The following is a 17,260-nucleotide window of genomic DNA, read 5'->3' as shown; positions in this document are numbered from 1 at the left end:
GGGTGGGCTTCTGCCACTGCATGGCTTTCTATTGTGTCTCTTGATTTGCCCCTAAGCTGCTATATGCCCAAGCTTGGCCTATTGTCCTGACACATGTGCTGGCACCCGCAACTCCTGTGCTGGCTTTCTAACCTGTAGCTGCTGCTCCCATGGCCTCTGCCACTAGACCCAGATAGACAGGCGTGCAGGCCATCCACAGCCTTCCCAGGTGGTGGGGTTGACCTGGCCTGACTCCAGGCATTTATTTTCCAGGCAAATCAGAGAGATTCTCTTTCCTTCCTGGAAAGCTCTAGAGAGCTCTTCCCCTTCCCTCCCCCCGGCAGCCTAGAACGCATCTGCTGCTTGTCAGAACAGCCCCTGATGCCATACGAAGCCTAATGCTCAGATCTGCTAAACTAGGAAGAGAGTCAGCTTTTCAGCTTTGCTACTACATCCCCTCAAGCAGGAAAATAAACTTGGACTCAATTTCCTTTGCACAAAACCAAAGTTTCAGATTTGCCAGATGATAAAGTGACAGGGGGCAGACTTCCAGCACTGGCACTCAGCAGGTGCGTGGCTCTTGTCCCGTCATCTGCTACCTATTTGCCCAGCTCAGAGTGCACCATCCTGCCCTGGCAGAGCCCACGCCTGGCCCTCAACGGAGATAACAAAGAACAGGAGCACACTGACTTGGTTATATTGCATTATAAAAATAAGAACCAGAACATTAATTTGAAATTGTCTTCAACAACTTGCTGTATGCATTTTTTCACACAAGTACATTCTTAGCATCCTTGTTTTTATAGAATAACGAACTACTCCATATCTTTATATATATATATATAGATGTGTACATATATACATGTATAAACTGTATAGTGTACATGTTAATGGTTTATTGATATGTTCCAAATCTTTAATGCCATTCTCCTCCTCCGCATGCCCTCAGAGTGCGGTCGGGTAACTCGAACGTTCCCTGATTCTGCCCACCCCCTGTGTTTGGACGTCTAAGGAGGAAGGGTTCGGTCGTCTACTCATCCTCTTGCACAGAAATGCTCAGGGTCCCCATGTGCCTGTTGTTGAACCCTCTCTCGTCTCGTCCCCTTTCTGAGCATGTGGTCCCTCCCTGTTCCAGAACTTCTGCCCCCTCCCCAAGCTGTGGGAGAGCTGCCTTTCAACTCCAGTGTGAAGCAGTATTAAGATCATTACTGCATGTACACTAAAACCCAAGTTTTCTGTTCTCTTGGAACAGAAATTGCATGTGAGGTGGGATAATCAATTTTCAATGGTGTGTGTGTCAGTTACACCACAAAGCCAGACCCCATAATAAAATTCTACAACATGGAGATAAAACTCCGATTTCTTTAGCATTGTGTAAATAAATTCGGATATGTCTAACTTTGTACTGGTAATTTTCTGTATATTTGCAATATTTGGCTTAGAAATAAAACAGATTGGACTTTGTTACCTGACCTATTGAAATGACTAAGCTACAATTTGTTGATATGATGGCTTTTCTAGTTTCCAAAAATTAAACTCCAGTGACCAGAGAGAATAAGCCAGTTAAAAAGGCAGGGCTGTGTATAGCATGAAAGATATTAGAAAACCACTCACTTTTTTTTTTCTTGTTCGTTGTGCTCATAAAAATCTCCCATGGGAACTTGTCAGAGGAGCTTGCTTGTTCTCACCCCCAGAGAGTAGCTGAGCCACCCCACGCAACTTCCCAGCTTGCAGTTGTAGTGCTCGTCCTTCTGGACCCCACAGCATGTAATTACCTGAATTACATGTGCCTTGTAGCAGATGCAACGAATGACAACACTGGGCAATGTAACTGGTACTGTCCAGTCTGCCCCTCGTGTTTCTCTTGCTGCTCCTACTCAGTCCTTGATCTGTTTCATTTAAGGACTTCAGAGACTTGCAGTTTTCCTCTCTCCCAAAATATTTCTTTTAGGAGGTTCCTGACCACTCTCTTTGAGCTTTTAGACAAGCTTTGACGTCTGCTGCTCACCCTGCTCTGGTATTTCTATTGGGTACTTATTCTGGCGTTGCAGTCTGAAGATGACAAGGCAAGACATTGCTCTTGAAGAGTCCACTGTGAGACTGTCTAGAGTTCTATTTTCAGGAATTTGACCCAAATCACTAAATTCATATATATATATATATATATATATATATATATCTTTTACATCATTGTAGTCCCCATAAAATTCCCACCACCAAGTCACCTGTGAACCATCACCAGTCCCTTGTGCTCTTCTCTCCCCTGTTTTGATCCCTTTTCCTCCCCCCTCCTTTTTTTAAACACAGATTCCTGGATCCTTCCCAGACATTTCTAATTGCCAATCCTAGGAGTCTGCATTTTTAATTTGATTCTTTCACACCTTCATTGCAACAAAGACTGAAAGGGTTTACTATCTACCAAAGCATGCGTTAAGAGGGTGTAAAACAGGACATGCCTGCTGGCGCAAGGGGCGCTATGAAGCGATCTCCAGCCACTACAGCCTGAATTCAATCCCTGGCCAGCAGACCTGTCTCACCCGCTGCTTCCCCTCAGCAGTGTATTTAAGTAGATCTGCCTGTTCTGCTCCCGACTCTGTCTCTGGTGAATCCTCTCACCCTCCCGCACCTCTGGCCTATGCCCTAGCTCTTGTAGCTCTTGCATGCATAAGTAAATAAATCTTTTTTTTTTTTTAAAGGTGTGAAAGGGATATTTGAGGTCCCCTTGTTTGGGGACTGTCTGTCCTCAGGAGTGCTTTGGCTGAGTCAGGCAGAGAAACAGGTCGGAGAGGCCTTTGCACTAGTCCTGCTGTGGCAGGAACGCAGCCTTCACAGACATCCCCACAGGTTCAGCTCCACAGTGCCCCCTCAGCCATCCTCACTCCCAGGAACACATTCCTTGACCTGAAACGCATCTGCAGGTTTCCCAGGCAAGTTGCAAATAGGAGCTCTGTCTTCTATCCCCCACCGGCTCCTGAGATCCTACTGACTCTGCCCCCAAATTAAGGGACAATGGGGAAGGGAGGAGGGAGACATGAGTGAAAGGGTTCCATGCAACAATTTTTTTTTTCCATGAAAAATAAATGAAGAAAAGGGGAAGGATATATGGGAACTCTAGTTTCTCCTGAACTCTCCACTTTGCTGTGAAACAAAGTGAAACACACACACACACAGAGAGAGGGGATGCAGGCCTCTGGAAGTGACACTGTATGTATGACAAGATCCAGATCATTCGGATGGTGCGCGCAGCACACACAGAATGATGGGGCCCATATAGGATTTCTAGTATGTAACTATATCCACTATGAGTTGGCCACTTTCTTACATTTTTATCCTTTATCCCCAATACAATCACAGCATCATCACCCCTTGTTTCTTAGACCAGGGGCCTGAGGTTCAGAGTGGGAGAGTGGGTGATTGGCCCAGGGTCCCCCTGCTAATGAGTGAGCAGTGTGGCCGACAGTCATACTTGAACCCGCCTCTGGCCCTAGCACTCCTCCTTCTGTAACAGGGGGGTCCCCAGGAAAGGGGGAGGTTCCAGGTTCCCTGCCCCACCCAAGGGAGGGTGGAGCTGAGCAGGGAGAGAAGAAGCTGCAGAGGAGACAGGAAGGAAGCAGGATGGAGCCAGAAGGAGACTTGGAGGAGGCGCATGGAGCCTAGAGACACGTGAAGAAGCTGCGCTTGTCTTTTGGTCGTGGACTGGGTGACGCAGATGTGGGTGAGACCCGTGGGGAGTGACCATGGCAGCTTTTATCTTGATGTTGATTTTGCTCTTTTCCGTCTTGTTTTGGCTAATGCCTCCAGATGTTTTGTTTTGTTTTGTTTTGTTTTTTGGCTTGATCTGATGAACTGTTTTTCCAGGAATGGAGGACTTTTGCTTTCCACAATGGACAATACCTGCAGGGACTGGTTTTCTTTCACACTGGAACCCGGTAAAAATGTTCATCTGACACTACATCCCAACATCCATATATTCGATCTCCATCACCATGGAAATGGTGGCAAAAAGTGAAAGGGGGGAATTGTTAGGGGAAAAGGCTGTCCCAAAGCTAATTCCATACAGGCTTCGTGGACTCCACCCCCACCCCAGGCGAAAGCCAAAGACACTGGGAACTCCAAATCCCATCACCACCCAAGGGAACCTGGAACCTCCCCCTTTCCTGGGGACCCCCCTGTTACACTTCCGCAGCTGCTGCATCTCATTTATACCTTGTCTCCTAGGCGAGGGAGTTCAAGGGGGAAATGCTGGCCTGACCTGAAAATAGCTTCTATTTATCGAGCACTTAGTCAGCTGCACTCTGCTAAGCACTTTACACAGATTACCTCCTGTAATCGTCACAGCACCCCGCGGTGGTCCTTATCTCCATGTTACAGATGAGGAAACAAACCTAAGAGAGACTGAGGTATTGCCAGTCACACAACGAGCTGGTGACAGCCAGAGCGGAGCCTGCGTCTGCCTCCCAGCGCAGACTTCACCTCCCGCTGCTTCTGGGGGGGCAGCAAAGTGGGAAGTAGAGAGGGACCACCTATGAATATGGGAACAGGGGCAAGCAGTTAAAGTGTGGCTGTGAATCAGCTAATCCTGGGGCCCCTTGCTTTGGACCTGAACAGCCTGTGGGGTGAGCTGGAGGTCAGGAGCCGGGATGTCACCCAATCTTCCCCACAGAAGCCAGAGGTTCTTTATGGGGTGTGGGGAGGGGGGGCTGCAGGGAGCGGTTCAAAGCTCAAGCCTCCCCTCCCTGTCCAGTGCCATGTGAGGGGGTGTCATCTCTCTCCGAAGATAACAAGGGCCACCTCGCCCTCCTGCTGTGGCTATTCTGGGCTGTTGTCTGCTCCCCCTCTCTTCCCCTGCTTCATCCTTTCTGCTCAGAGGAGCGGGGTGGGGAAAGCCAACCCAGTTACATAACCCTGTGGCTGGGACCCCAGCAGCCTGGTTGGGGAGCAGGTGCTCAGCCCTCCCTCACCACCGGCGGTGAAGCTCTCCCCCTGGGTTTCAGTCTCGGGGTGGCCCTCATGGAGACAGCCACAGGTCCAGAGGCGGCCACGGGATCCACACCGAAGGGGAAAGAGGCCAGCCCGGCTGATGCTGCACGACCCCAGGCTTCCCCTGGACACGGAGCCGGCTGCCCCATCCCCCAGCTCCCATGCCCCATAGAAGGTGACCCATGGGCTTGGAGAGGGTGGGACGTGGGGTGCTGGGAGGTGGGGTGACATGCAGGGAATTCCTACCCCCCAAAACTGTGCTTCCTTAGACTTTTGCAGAGTTAAACTACTTCCTTGTATTGGTGCTTAGGGGGAGAAGTATTTGATGGAGCCCCTCACCCCTTCTTTGATGCATCTTACTTGCTGCCCCAGTGTCTCTGCTGGGGTTTTGCTTTTTAGCTGAGAAGTCGGTCAATGGTGCTTGTGGCAATTTATAGTGACTAAAAATGATCTGCTGGTGTTGCTGCCTTTGAAAGATAACCTGTCACAGGAGCTAGGTAGACCTGGCGTGCTCATGCCAGCCGGGAAGGGAATGAGCGGGAGAGGATGGCTGGAGGAGGAGCGGGAAGGGAAAAGGTTAGAGTGGGAGGCTAACTGGGGAACAGGCAGGACACCCTGCCTCTCCTTTGGCAACCCCCCACCCCTAAGCCCCCGACTCCCAAGGGAAAACCCCACCTCTCAAAGTCTGCATTCCATGGACACAGAGTCCTGCTGAGTAAAGGAAGCATTTGCTCCCCACCCCCTCACTGGTCTCTGAGCCTCTCAGCAGAGGCATTTTCTAGCTAAGAGTGGAGGGTGCCCCTTCTGGGCCCAGTTTTCCCCGACAGCAGTTCTGCCGCCCACTCCCAGCTGGCCCTGGCTGAGGCTGCGTGGCTCGCCTGGGGGGTCTCCCACGGTGCCGGGCTGGGCTGAACAGAGGGGCAAGGCAGAAGCCCGCGGGGCCACACTGAGCATGTAAGAAACCTGCACAGAACCCGGGTTTCAGCCCCTTGAAGTCTCCAGTGCAGGAGAGCCAAAAGCCACAAAAGAGAAATCTGTGGAATCCCAGGTTGGGGAGCAGTGGGAGGAGAAGACATGATCTAGTCTCGATCCCCAGGGCTGCCCCCCCGCAGCTCTGGGATCACTGACAAGTCGCCAACTGCTCAGTTTCCATTTCCTCTCTGCAAAATGGAGATTAACTATCTCTACCTAGTGAGGCAGTTGAAAGGATTGTGGAGACAATACAGTGTGCCCTGGAGGAGGCCAGATCAAGAAGTGAATAGATGGTATTTCCAAATCAGGGGTGAAAACATTTACACCCGCATGCAGGGCTGTGTAGGGGAAGTTCCTTGCCTCTTATCAACCTGGTGTAAGAGGCTGGTTTGTCAGAAATTGCATAACGAAGGCAGAGTCTGCAAGCTTGTGTCACTGAACAAGCAGTAGAGCAAGCAGAAGTTATTGTAAATAGAGTAGGCCGGGGCGGTCTTGAGACAGAAAACCAGTCTCTTTCCCCAGAAGGCTCAGAGACTAAGTCAAAAATGCTGGTCTTGGCGAAACCCAGCGGGAGGACTCTCACCTCACCCCTTTGCTCCCTCTGCTGTGGAGGGGATGCAGTGAGCAGTCGGTTCCTGCAGCCCCTGTCCAGGCCCCACAGTGCAGCCTGAGGACCCCTGTTCCCTCGCTCTGCACATTCAGGCCTCTGTCCCCAGCACCCAGCGGTTCAACCCAGCAGCGTGCCAGAGGTCACTACTAGAAAGGACTCCATGTGACACTTTGCAAAAAAGTATGTTCGCATCTGTTGTCTGCTTGGAAAGAGAAGACATGAATTCAAATCCTTCCTCTCTTATCTTCCTTCTTCCTTCTACAAGTATTTATTTTGTGCCCATTATGTGGCAGGCACTGTTACAGAAATGACAAGCAAAAATAACTTTCCTTCTGGGGTCTCCTTATTGGCGCAAGGGGTTAAGTGTCAGCACTATGAAGCAATCCGCAGCTACTGCAGCATGAGTTCGATTCCAGCCAGCCAGGGAGATACCCACATGGCGCAGCAGACCTCTCCTGTCTCGCCTGCTGCTCTCCTCAGCAGTGTATTTCCATAGATCTGCCTGTTCTGCTCCCCACTCTGTCTCTGGTGAATCCTCTCACCCCCCACATCTCTGGCCTGCACCCCAGCTCTTGAATGCATAAATAAATACATCTTTTTTAAAAAAAACTTTCCTTCTGAAGATTATATTCTAGTGTAAGGAGAGACAAACAAACAAACTAAATAAATAATTTGTCAGATGGCGATAAATGCTATGTTGAAAAATAGAGCAAGGAAGACAAGATGCTGGGGATAGAAGGCATGTTGGCTACTTTAAACAGGAAATGCAGTGTGGGTCTCATTAATAAAGTGATATTTGAGCACAACCTAAAAGAGATACATGAGCAATGCGGGCATATACTGGGGGAATGCTTCCCATGCACACAACAGCAAGTGCTAAGGCCCTGGGGCAGAAGTGCCTTATGAATGGGGGCCACTGTGTCTATAGCAGAAGGACAGAGTGATAGGCTCTTGGCCAAGAAGTAGCAAGATCACTGTGGAGACTGCTTCTGCTGAGACACAGAGAAGGCCCCTGCTGCAGGTTTTTGAGTGAGAACTGACATGATCTAGTCTTTAGGTTTTCTGGCTGCTGAGTTAAGAACAGAGTATAGGCAGGCCTCAGACACGAGCAAGATCATAAACTGAGAGTGAGGATGAGGGAGAAAGTACAGAAGGTTTAGAAAAGGAAAATGTGCAATAGCTGCCCGGGAGAACAGGAGGCTGAGTGAACCAGCAAAGTCCAGGAGAATTGCCAGGGTGTCTCTGGAGCACAGATCATTATTAGCAACCATCAACTCAAAGTCAGCATAGTTTTGTGTTTTTCCTGAGACTTTAACCCCTGCGCCACCAGAGAGGCCCGATAATGTAAGTTTTCCTGGGCCATTAGCCACCTCTGTTATAGCGGTGGTGATGAGAGAGAGAAGCTTAGCATTCAGGTGATAGGGTGGCTGTAGTTATTGGTCAAGAGAATGACCATAGGCTCCAGGGGCTGAAACCAGTAGTGGAAAACCATTGAAGAGGAAGTGTGCCCGAATGTCAGGGGCCCTGCAGTGCTGTCGAGAACAACACGAGCCAGAACCAGTGCATTTCTATGTCATTTTTTTTAATGACCTTAGTTTCATGGTCTTCAGGAGATAAGGCTCTTGTCCTTCACAAGGTGCTTCTGAGAACACCACACTTCTTTTCCATCCCACTCCTGCAGACAGGTTTCTGATAAGGCCAAGGTCACATCCTAGACATCTGCTTATGTTCCTCTGGAAATTGTTGGATCCCTAGAAACCTCTGTTTACATTTTTTTTAATTTTTTTAAAGATATATTTATTTATGTATACAAGAAATGAGGTACAGGCCAGAGGAGCAGGGGGTGAGAGGATCCACCAGAGACAGAGTGGGGAACAGAACAGGCAGACTGACTGAAATACACTGCTGAGGGGAGCAGCGGGACAGACAGGAGAGGTCTGCTGCACCATGTGAGTAGCTCCCTGGCCCGGGATTGAATTCGTGCTGCAGTGGCTGCGGATGGCTTCATAAGTTGTGTCTTAACCCCTTGCACCACCAGGGAGGCCCTGGTTACCTTTCAACATCAGAGCTGGCCTGGTGCATTTGCCCTCTTTGGGGCAACCATTCATTCACACAGGCACTTGCCGTGAGCACACATGTGTACACTCACATGTACTTGCATATATACTCCCAAACATTCACACACATGCACTCACACACACATACATTAACACACATACACTGTCACAATGTACTCTCACGCACGCGCACACAGACTCCTCCACTCTGTCAAAGCATCTGTCTTCTTTCTTTATTCTCGAGGCCATAATATCAGCCTGAACTGCACAGACCTTAGAGAATTGCTAGAGGAAATTGTAATCATGGGAAAGGAAATTTCAAGAGAACAGGAACAATTATTTCACATGAGAAGAGGAGACAGAAATGGGCGTAGACTTCAGCGGAACAAAATTGCGCCAGAATTAGGAGAAACTTTCCGATCAGGAGGAGATGCGATTTTTGGACTTAGGAAATCTCCACTGATTTTAGAAAGAATTAGCACGCTGTCTGAGAGAAATGCAGTGCTGAGAGCAACACGGTTCAGAAATCATGACTCTCAAAGCACTTTTCAAAATGCCTTTTCCTCTAAGACTCTGTGAAGGGAGAAGGCCAAATGGTGACTGTCTCAAACTTGGTCTTAAAAACCTCAACTCTGCTTTGGGCTTGTCTTTGGTTGGCATCCTCCTGGCATCTGAGGGGGGGAAAGACCTTGGGCATCAGGGAGAGCCATGTCTCCCCAAGGTCAGCACAATTAACACCTCACTGTGGATGTGTGAAAAGATGTGCCCCAAGTAAGCCCTTCTATTAACGATCTTAGCAACGGGTCAGATGCCCTTGTGTGCTCAGGAACTCTGGGTGGAGCTGGGAAAGACGGGAGCCCTGCTGCCGCCCGGGCACCTGGGGCTGTCAAACACTCTTCTGCCACCTCCAGCACTTTGTCAGCAGCTTTGGCCTCAAGTCCATCTTCGGCCATCCCCATGAGGCCTGGAGCTGCTGAGAACAGCGTTCTCGCCTACTAATCCTCGGGGAGTCGGAACGTTCTAGTAACTTAAGTCTGTCTGGTGTTGATTCATCATCATGTCAGGGAATCCCAGTTATAAGCAGAGACCTGGCCCAAGAGGCCTCTCGGGAAGAGGAGACCACCTTGCTGCCCTCAGCCTTTCCCCTCATCTCTCGTCTCTCTGCCCCACTGCGCTCCTTCAGGGATCTTGGGGCCCATCTGCTCAAGCTCCTCCCAACACCCCCACCTGAGCTGATGTTCTACAAAAACCTACTTCTTTTTTTCTTTAGTTCAGGTGAAGCAATGCTAGCACTTTCCAAGGTGTTTTTCTTTTATACATATAAGTATATATATATATATATGTATATATATTTACATCATTACCTGTACCCCTATGTTTTTCTTTTTTAAAGCATACAAGAACCGGGGTGTAGGCCAGAGGTGCGGGGGGTGAGAGAATTCACCAGAGACAGAGTGGGGAGCAGAACAGGCGGATGTACTGAAATACACTGCTGAGGGGAGCAGCGGGCGAGACAGGAGAGGATGCTGTGCCATGTGGGTCTGCTCCCCGGCTGGAGATCAAACTCAGGCCATAGTCTCATAGTGCTGAGACTTAACCCCTAGGCCACCAGGGAGGCCCTCCAAGGTGTATTTCTAAGAAATAAAAGAAACACAGGCTGGGAACGAACAGACAGCAGCGTGCACCTCTCCCTGCAAGCCTGTTCCCTACCCGAGATCTAAGCGTTCACGGGGCACATCCCTCTTGGGCATGATGGTCTGGATCCTTTCCTCCCCTCGGCCTTCTCAGTGTGTCCCTCTGCCCTCCAGGGGCAGCCGAGCATGCCTTCCTAGATGTGGGAGGAGGCGGGGGAAGGGCTGGGAGTCCTTGCACCACCAGCACAACTCCACATCCAGCCCTGAGAGTTCCAGCAAGCCTGTCTCCCTCCCTCAGCCCTTTTCTGCCAGGCTTCCCCCGCCTGGGTCCTGCATGACTCAGACAGGCATTTCTATAGGCAGCGCACAGGACAGCAGAGCTGGCTTCTCTCCAGCCCTCTCCCCAGCCAGAGCGAACAGCTATTTCCCCACCCAACACTGGGGAACCAAGCCCGACAAGATGAGGTTTTGACCCTCCTTTTCAATTGCCACCCTCTTTTTTTCAAAACCCCCTTAAGTCATATCCGCCTGTCCTCAACTCTTTGGTTGCCTGCCAAGATGGCCACAGCAGAAGAACTCATTACACAAACCCCGCTTCTGTTCCTCGAGCCCCGCCCCCCAAACTGCCAGAGTCGAACAGAGAGCAAGCAGAGTGGGGTCACTCGCTGCCTGGGGCCTGGCGTCGCTATCCTGTTCTTACTGAGGGGGCAGCCCTATGTCACTCAGGCCCTGCTTCTGTCAGGGCAGGGGTGATGGGAATCTAAGACAGCACAGCCTGGGTGAACCTATAAGTCACACAGCAAAATAGGAAACAGCACCAGTAAAATGGGCAGCAGGTGCTGAACGTTTGATTATATGTTCATTTTGTGAACGTCAAGAGCGAAGTTCTTGTCCCTAAACAATGATCTATGAGTACAGGGAAAGCATAGGAGAATCTCTTTAAATTTTACCATTCATAATTTGAATGTGCATGTTTAAACAGTTCAGTGGATAAGTAAACATACCTATGTTGGGGGTGAATGCTCAGGAATGTGTTTACAGGGAAAGGTATGTTACCAGGAGGTTTGCAGTCCTCAATGGCGTCCGCTGTGGATTTCATGGTTGTGCGCTGGGGTGGAGGTTTTCCAAGTGCTAGGAATGAACTGTGGAAGGGGAAGCAGGGGACTTGGTGGGAGCTGTCACTTTTCACTTATGACACCAGCTGCTGGGGACTATCTCTGCCTGAGAAAGAGAACCCCCCACCCCAGGCCAGGAAATGGTGTGGGGTCAGCCAGGCCCCCAAGGGAAGCCAGGTGGCACATTTGCACTTTGTCAGAGAGGAGAGAAACACACCTGGTCCCTCTTTAAACCTGATACTCAGCACCTGGCTGAGCATCCCCAGGAAGCCAATAAACATATTCTAATCTCTCTTCCCACTGGAACACGCAGGGGAGAGCCAAGGGAAGTGAACAAGGGACCTAATCTTTCCCAGATTCCGCTCGTACAAAGTGATTCTCCACAGATTGGGAGGGCGCTGGGCAGGGGCAGGCGCCTTAGCAGGGCAACTGCATAGAGGAAGCACCTCTGCCAGCTCCCTCTGCGATGGTGGGTGTCACCCCCAGGGGTCTGGGGTGCTGCCTGCTGCGCTACTAAGAGCTCCCCACTGCCCCCCCCCCCCCCCCCCCCGCATGGGGAGCAGAGCTGACACTTGGAGGTCAGGATTAACATTGCAAGTGGCCTTCATAAAACAAGGCTGTTACGGGTAAATGTAGAAAAGAGCTGGAAAGACAAACTGGACAGAGGGGACTGGTCTGTGCACAAACAGAAAAAAATCTTGTGAATGAGAAGTCAGTGGTTGAGAGTCATAAATTAAAAGAAGTAGCACTGGCGCCTCCCTGGTGGCCCATGGGGTTGGGACGCAACATATGAAGCTGCCTGCAGCCTCTGCAACATGAGTTCAATCCCCGGGCCGGCCAGGGAGCTACCCACATGGCGCTCCCCTCAGCAGTGTATTTCAGTCAGCCTGCCTGTTCTGCTCCCCACTCTGCCTCTGGTGAATCCTCTCACCCTCCGCACCTCTGGCCTGTACCCCAGCTCTTGTATGCATAAATAAATCTTTAAAAAAGAAGTAGCCCCGGCTCACAATTGTGCTCTTTCTGCCAAGACCTTAATGCTCTCCCGAGGCTCATCCCAGCAAGATGATGGGAGCACCTTCCCGCACCCTAGAGGACTTAATCCGCCAGCAAGGTCTGGGTCACCTACCCACTACATGGAGCTCACTCACCACCCTCTGTTTCTCTTTCATCACTCAGAGCACCCCAAGATCTGTCTCCCTCGGGCCCTGAGGCAGACCTACATCCGGAAGGTTGGGGACACAGTGAACCTCCTCATTCCATTCCAGGTAATCATGCCATCTGATGCCAGGGTTTGATTTGGAAACAGAAACCAGGAGACCAGCTAGCGGGGAGCAAGTGTCTTGGGGGGCATGTCAGAAGTCTGAGACCAATGACCCTTCCATCTGCATTCCTGAGGGAGGGTTTGGGTCAGACTGGATGTGCCGCAGGCGACGAGGTGAGGCTGACCCACGGCCTCAGTCACCTTGGATCTGGGAGGTCTCCACCCTGAGCGCCCTTGGGAAACTACGTGGCTATTAGTCCCAACTTCCCTGGGGGTGCCTGATCTAACCCCTCAGACAGTGGGAAACTCGGACACACCCCCTTTCCCCATGACCCTCAGCCTGTTTCTGCTAAAGGAATTCCCCTGGGACTTGCTCTCGGAAATTGCAGCTGTGAGTCAAGTCCCCTTGTGAACCTGGGGTGGATCTGACCCCTATGGCAGCAGGGAGGGTCAAGGGGCCTCTTGGGATTGCTCACAGCTTCATCTCCACTTCTAGGGCAAACCCAAACCACGAGCCACCTGGACGCATGACGGCTGCGCCTTGGATGCCAGTCGTGTGAGCGTGCGGACTGGGGAGCGGGACTCCATCCTTTTCATCCGAGAGGCCCAGCGGGCTGACTCTGGGCGCTACCAGCTCAGTGTGCAGCTGGGCGGGCTGGAGGCCACTGCCACCATTGACATCCTGGTCATCGGTATGATGGGGGGTGGTGGGTAGGGAGGTCCTCAGGGGCGGCCTCTTTAGGCTGAAATGAGCCATCTCAGAAGAGCTGGGAAAGCTGGACTGGCCAAGCCAGGAGTGTGGCTCTAAGGTGGGCAAAGAGCGGGGCAGCTACACAGACAAGGGGAAGGGACGCTCCTGGGGTGATTTCCGCCATGTGAGCTGCATGGTGCCCACTGCCAGGCTTTGTCCTTTCAGAGAGGCCAGGCCCTCCTCAGAGTATCAAGTTGGTGGACGTTTGGGGCTCCAATGCTACCCTGGAGTGGACACCTCCCCAAGACACAGGCAATGCAGCGCTTCTGGGGTACACGGTGCAGAAGGCTGATACGAAATCTGGGGTGAGCTAGGTGGAGAGAGGGCAGAATTGTGTCTTTGGAGTGGGACTCTGGGAGCACTGTGTGATGCACTGGAGTGAGTTTGTGGAGGGAGTTCACAAAGCGGGTGTGTCTCATTCACGTCATCTCCTTGGGCCCCGAAGCTGTGGTTCACGGTGCTGGAGTGCTACCACCGCACCAGCTGCATCGTGTCCAACCTCATTGTCGGCAATTCCTACGCCTTTCGAGTCTTTGCTGAGAACCAGTGTGGGCTCAGCGAGACGGCCCCCATCACGGCCGACCTGGCCCACATCCAGAAAGCAGGTAAGGCCCGGAGGCCCTGAGCTGGGAACCACAGAAGATGCATAAATTGGAGAGGGTGGGATCACAAGCACTAGATCACAGCCTTTCTTGATCCCCTCAGTTACTGTTTACAAGACTGAAGGGTTTGCCCACCGAGATTTCTCTGAAGCGCCACAGTTCACTCAGCCTCTGGCAGACCGCACGGCAATCACCGGCTATGACACCCAGCTCTTCTGCTGCGTCCGCGCCTCGCCCAAGGTGAGTGGGGAGCTCTGCAGAGCGCCGTCTGTGCTTCCCGCTCCTGCTCAGGACGCTGTGTGGAAGAGCATGCTAACCAGCCACTTGTTCCCCGCACATTCATTGCCTTTCTACAGCAGGATGTGTAGGGACAGTCAGGTACCCCAAGTCCCAGGCAAGCCAATGTTTTCCTTTTTGTGTTTACTCCTCACCTATAAGCCATCGGCAACTGGCCATAAATTCCCTTTGCAGGGGTGATGGAGTCCCTCTGACATCTCCTTATTTACCCCACACCTTCTCTGATTGGCCACAGTCTTGAGCAAGACTGTCTGTTTACAATCTAATCACTGCCCGCCATACGTGGCCTAAATCACCTTTACCAAGTACCTTTTGTGTCATGCTACCTAAGTCAGATTACCCGGGGATAACACCTCAGAACGAGAATATCAATAAGCCCACTCCAGAAACTACTTTTATAGTCAGAGGGGACAGCAGTGACTTCCAAGCCAACAGGGGGGACAGACTTCGAATGATTCAACTATACATAAAAACAAGAAGAGATCTTGCTGCCCAGTACTTAGGATCCATGAAGGGGCTGCTAACGTTTGTAGGACAGAAGTTGTCACCTTTTTTCTAACCAGGGATACTTGCTGAATGAGGTAAGGTTTGGGTGCTTGTTTCCACCAAGAGAAGGAGCTTGGGAAATCATTGAAGGGACTGAAAGAGGAAGCTGGGGGTCTTCCCAGAAGGCTGCTGTCACTTCTAGATCCCTGAACCATCTGTTCTAAAGCTCTCTACTCCTCCTGCTGCTCTGGCTGCAGGCAGAGGTCCAAAGACTGAGCACAGGAAGAACAATTGGTTCTTGCCAACCTTGTTGCCCCCTCACATCTTTATCTTCCAGCCGAAGATCATCTGGCTGAAGAACAAGGTAGATATTCAAGGCAACCCCAAGTACAGAGCCCTCACTCAGCTGGGAATCTGCTCCCTAGAAATCCGCAAGCCTAGTCCCTTGGACGGAGGCATCTACACCTGCAAGGCAGTTAACCCCCTCGGGGAGGCATCTGTGGACTGTCGGGTAGATGTGAAAGGTAAGGGCAGGAGAATTTAAGCCACGATCGTCTCTTCCTCCACAGGTTGAAATGTCAGACGAGCTCTGATGGAGCAGGGCTTGGTTAGCTTGAGGAGCTGTTTTTATTATACACTATCTTGTTTCGCTCCATCCAATTCTGCAACACAGGAAGGATTCTTATTTCCATTTGCAAAGGACTAACGGGAAGCATAGGGAGGTCATGGGTTCACCCAAGTTCCCAGTTTTGGTCGAGGACTCACTGAGCACTATGGTGGGAAGAGCCCACATCTCCCGGTCCTCACACGGTTGTTCTTTCAACTGGACAATCTTCTGGGTCCAGGAAAACTACAGCTGCTTGTTGGGCTTTTATTTTACTTTCTCCTCTTGCCTATTTAAAAGGAACAGTCTCTACCTCTTTTAAGTGATTCGTTCACTCATCCATTCCTGTCACTGTGTTCAGATCTCCATCACTGCATCTAGCACACTGCTTTAGAGTTGATTCTATACCGATCTGTTTCCCCATCAAACTATGAGTACTGGGGGTGCAGGGACATTGTCATTCGCCTTTGTCCACCCAGTGTCCAGCCCAGTTTCTGATATTCTGCCGGCACTCTCTAAACGCATATAGCGCGACTAAGGAATGAATGGGCACCACATGTTCTATTCTCCCTTATGTAGCCATTCCTAATTAGCCCAGAGACTCCTGAAACCCTGGGATAGACTATCCTTTCCCCGTGCTCCATAAGCAAGCATCTTAGAGAGGTCTGATATTAACATTGAGAAATGTCTGCATTCTTGCAGCTCCTCAGTGAGGCTTCCTGAGTGAACACAGGCAACTCTGAGGAAGGTAAGGAAAGAGGACGGAGTGTCCCGTGGAGTCTTCCGTGTGTATGACCAATGTTGCTGCATCTGGGACACAGGTGTATGCCTGAGCCTTGCAGTCACACTGGTCATCACATTTCTTTTAACCAGTCCTTTTCGTAAGTCCTTTGCCACCCCTGTGGTGGGAATCTACCACAGATGAAGTCTACTTTTGTCACATCCTCTGTCTAGCTGTACTTTTCAAGTGGGTGATTAAGAATTAAACCCAATGGTCCTGTGAAGAAGAGGGATACCAGCTATGTAATTGGAAGGGGGTTCTGCAGCAGGGAGGTTTGCAGGTACTGTATGAAAAGGCATCAGAGGCCCCCCTGGTGGTGTAAGGGGTTAAGACACACCCTATAAAGCTATCCACAGCCACTGCAGCATGAGTTGGATCCCTGAAAAGGTGCAGCAGACCTCTCCTGACTCGCCCGCCGTTGCTCCCCTCAGCAGTGTGTATCAGTTAATCTGCCTGTTATGTTCCCCACTCTGTCTCTGGTGAATCCTCTCATCCCCCACATCTCTGGCCTGTACCCCAGCTCTTGTATGTATAAATAAATAAATCTTTTAGGAAAAAAAAAAAGAAGAAAAGGCATCAGGCGGGGCTTCCCTGGTGGCGCAAGGGGTTAAGCACAGCAGTGTGAAGCTATCCGCAGCCTTTACAACACGAGTTCGATCCCTGGCCAGGGAGCTACCCACATGGCGCAGCAGACCTCTCCTGTCTCACCTGCTGCTCCCCTCAGCAGTGTATTTCAGTCAGTCTGCTTGTTCTGCTCCCCACTGTGTCTCTGGGGAATCCTCTCACCCCCCATCTCTGACTTGTACCCCAGTTCTTGTATGCATAAATAAATATTTTTTAAAAAGGCATCATGGGGACAATCAGAAGAGGAGAATGGGGGAAGGTTAGCGCCACCTCCTGGGGCAGCATGGAAAAGCAGAGAGGAAGCTCTTCCTTTAAGTGAGGGATTTTAACTCAGTATCATAAGCATGGGGAGAAGCAGATTCGTTAGCTTTTTAATTTTTTCTTTGAAGTTTATGGATTCCTTTCCTTCCAAGTGAAGAAAGCCACCATCATTACTAAATGCCAGTAATAATTAAACATTTTGCTATGTGGTCCAAGCATAACATTACTGGCAAGGGTCATCTCAGA

The 17,260-nt window shown here is 50.7% G+C and overlaps 1 protein-coding gene across 1 annotated transcript; it reads left to right on the top strand.

Moving 5' to 3' along the window:
- Positions 1-4,989: 4,989 nt before the first annotated feature.
- On the top strand, positions 4,990-15,318 carry MYBPHL (myosin binding protein H like; the record flags this gene model as incomplete). Its single annotated transcript, XM_084242449.1, has 8 exons — positions 4,990-5,134; positions 12,524-12,612; positions 13,105-13,300; positions 13,525-13,664; positions 13,805-13,964; positions 14,065-14,201; positions 15,082-15,268; positions 15,314-15,318. The coding sequence occupies 8 exons, from the start codon at positions 4,990-4,992 to the stop codon at positions 15,316-15,318; spliced, it is 1,059 nt and encodes a 352-aa protein (XP_084098575.1).
- Positions 15,319-17,260: the final 1,942 nt, after the last annotated feature.

The sequence above is a fragment of the Talpa europaea genome (genome assembly GCF_964194135.1).
Source record: "Talpa europaea genome assembly, chromosome: 9".
Classification (NCBI taxonomy): Eukaryota; Metazoa; Chordata; class Mammalia; order Eulipotyphla; family Talpidae; genus Talpa; species Talpa europaea.
The sequence above is the reverse complement of the archived record's forward strand: the minus strand, read 5'-3'. Positions and strand labels throughout refer to the sequence as shown.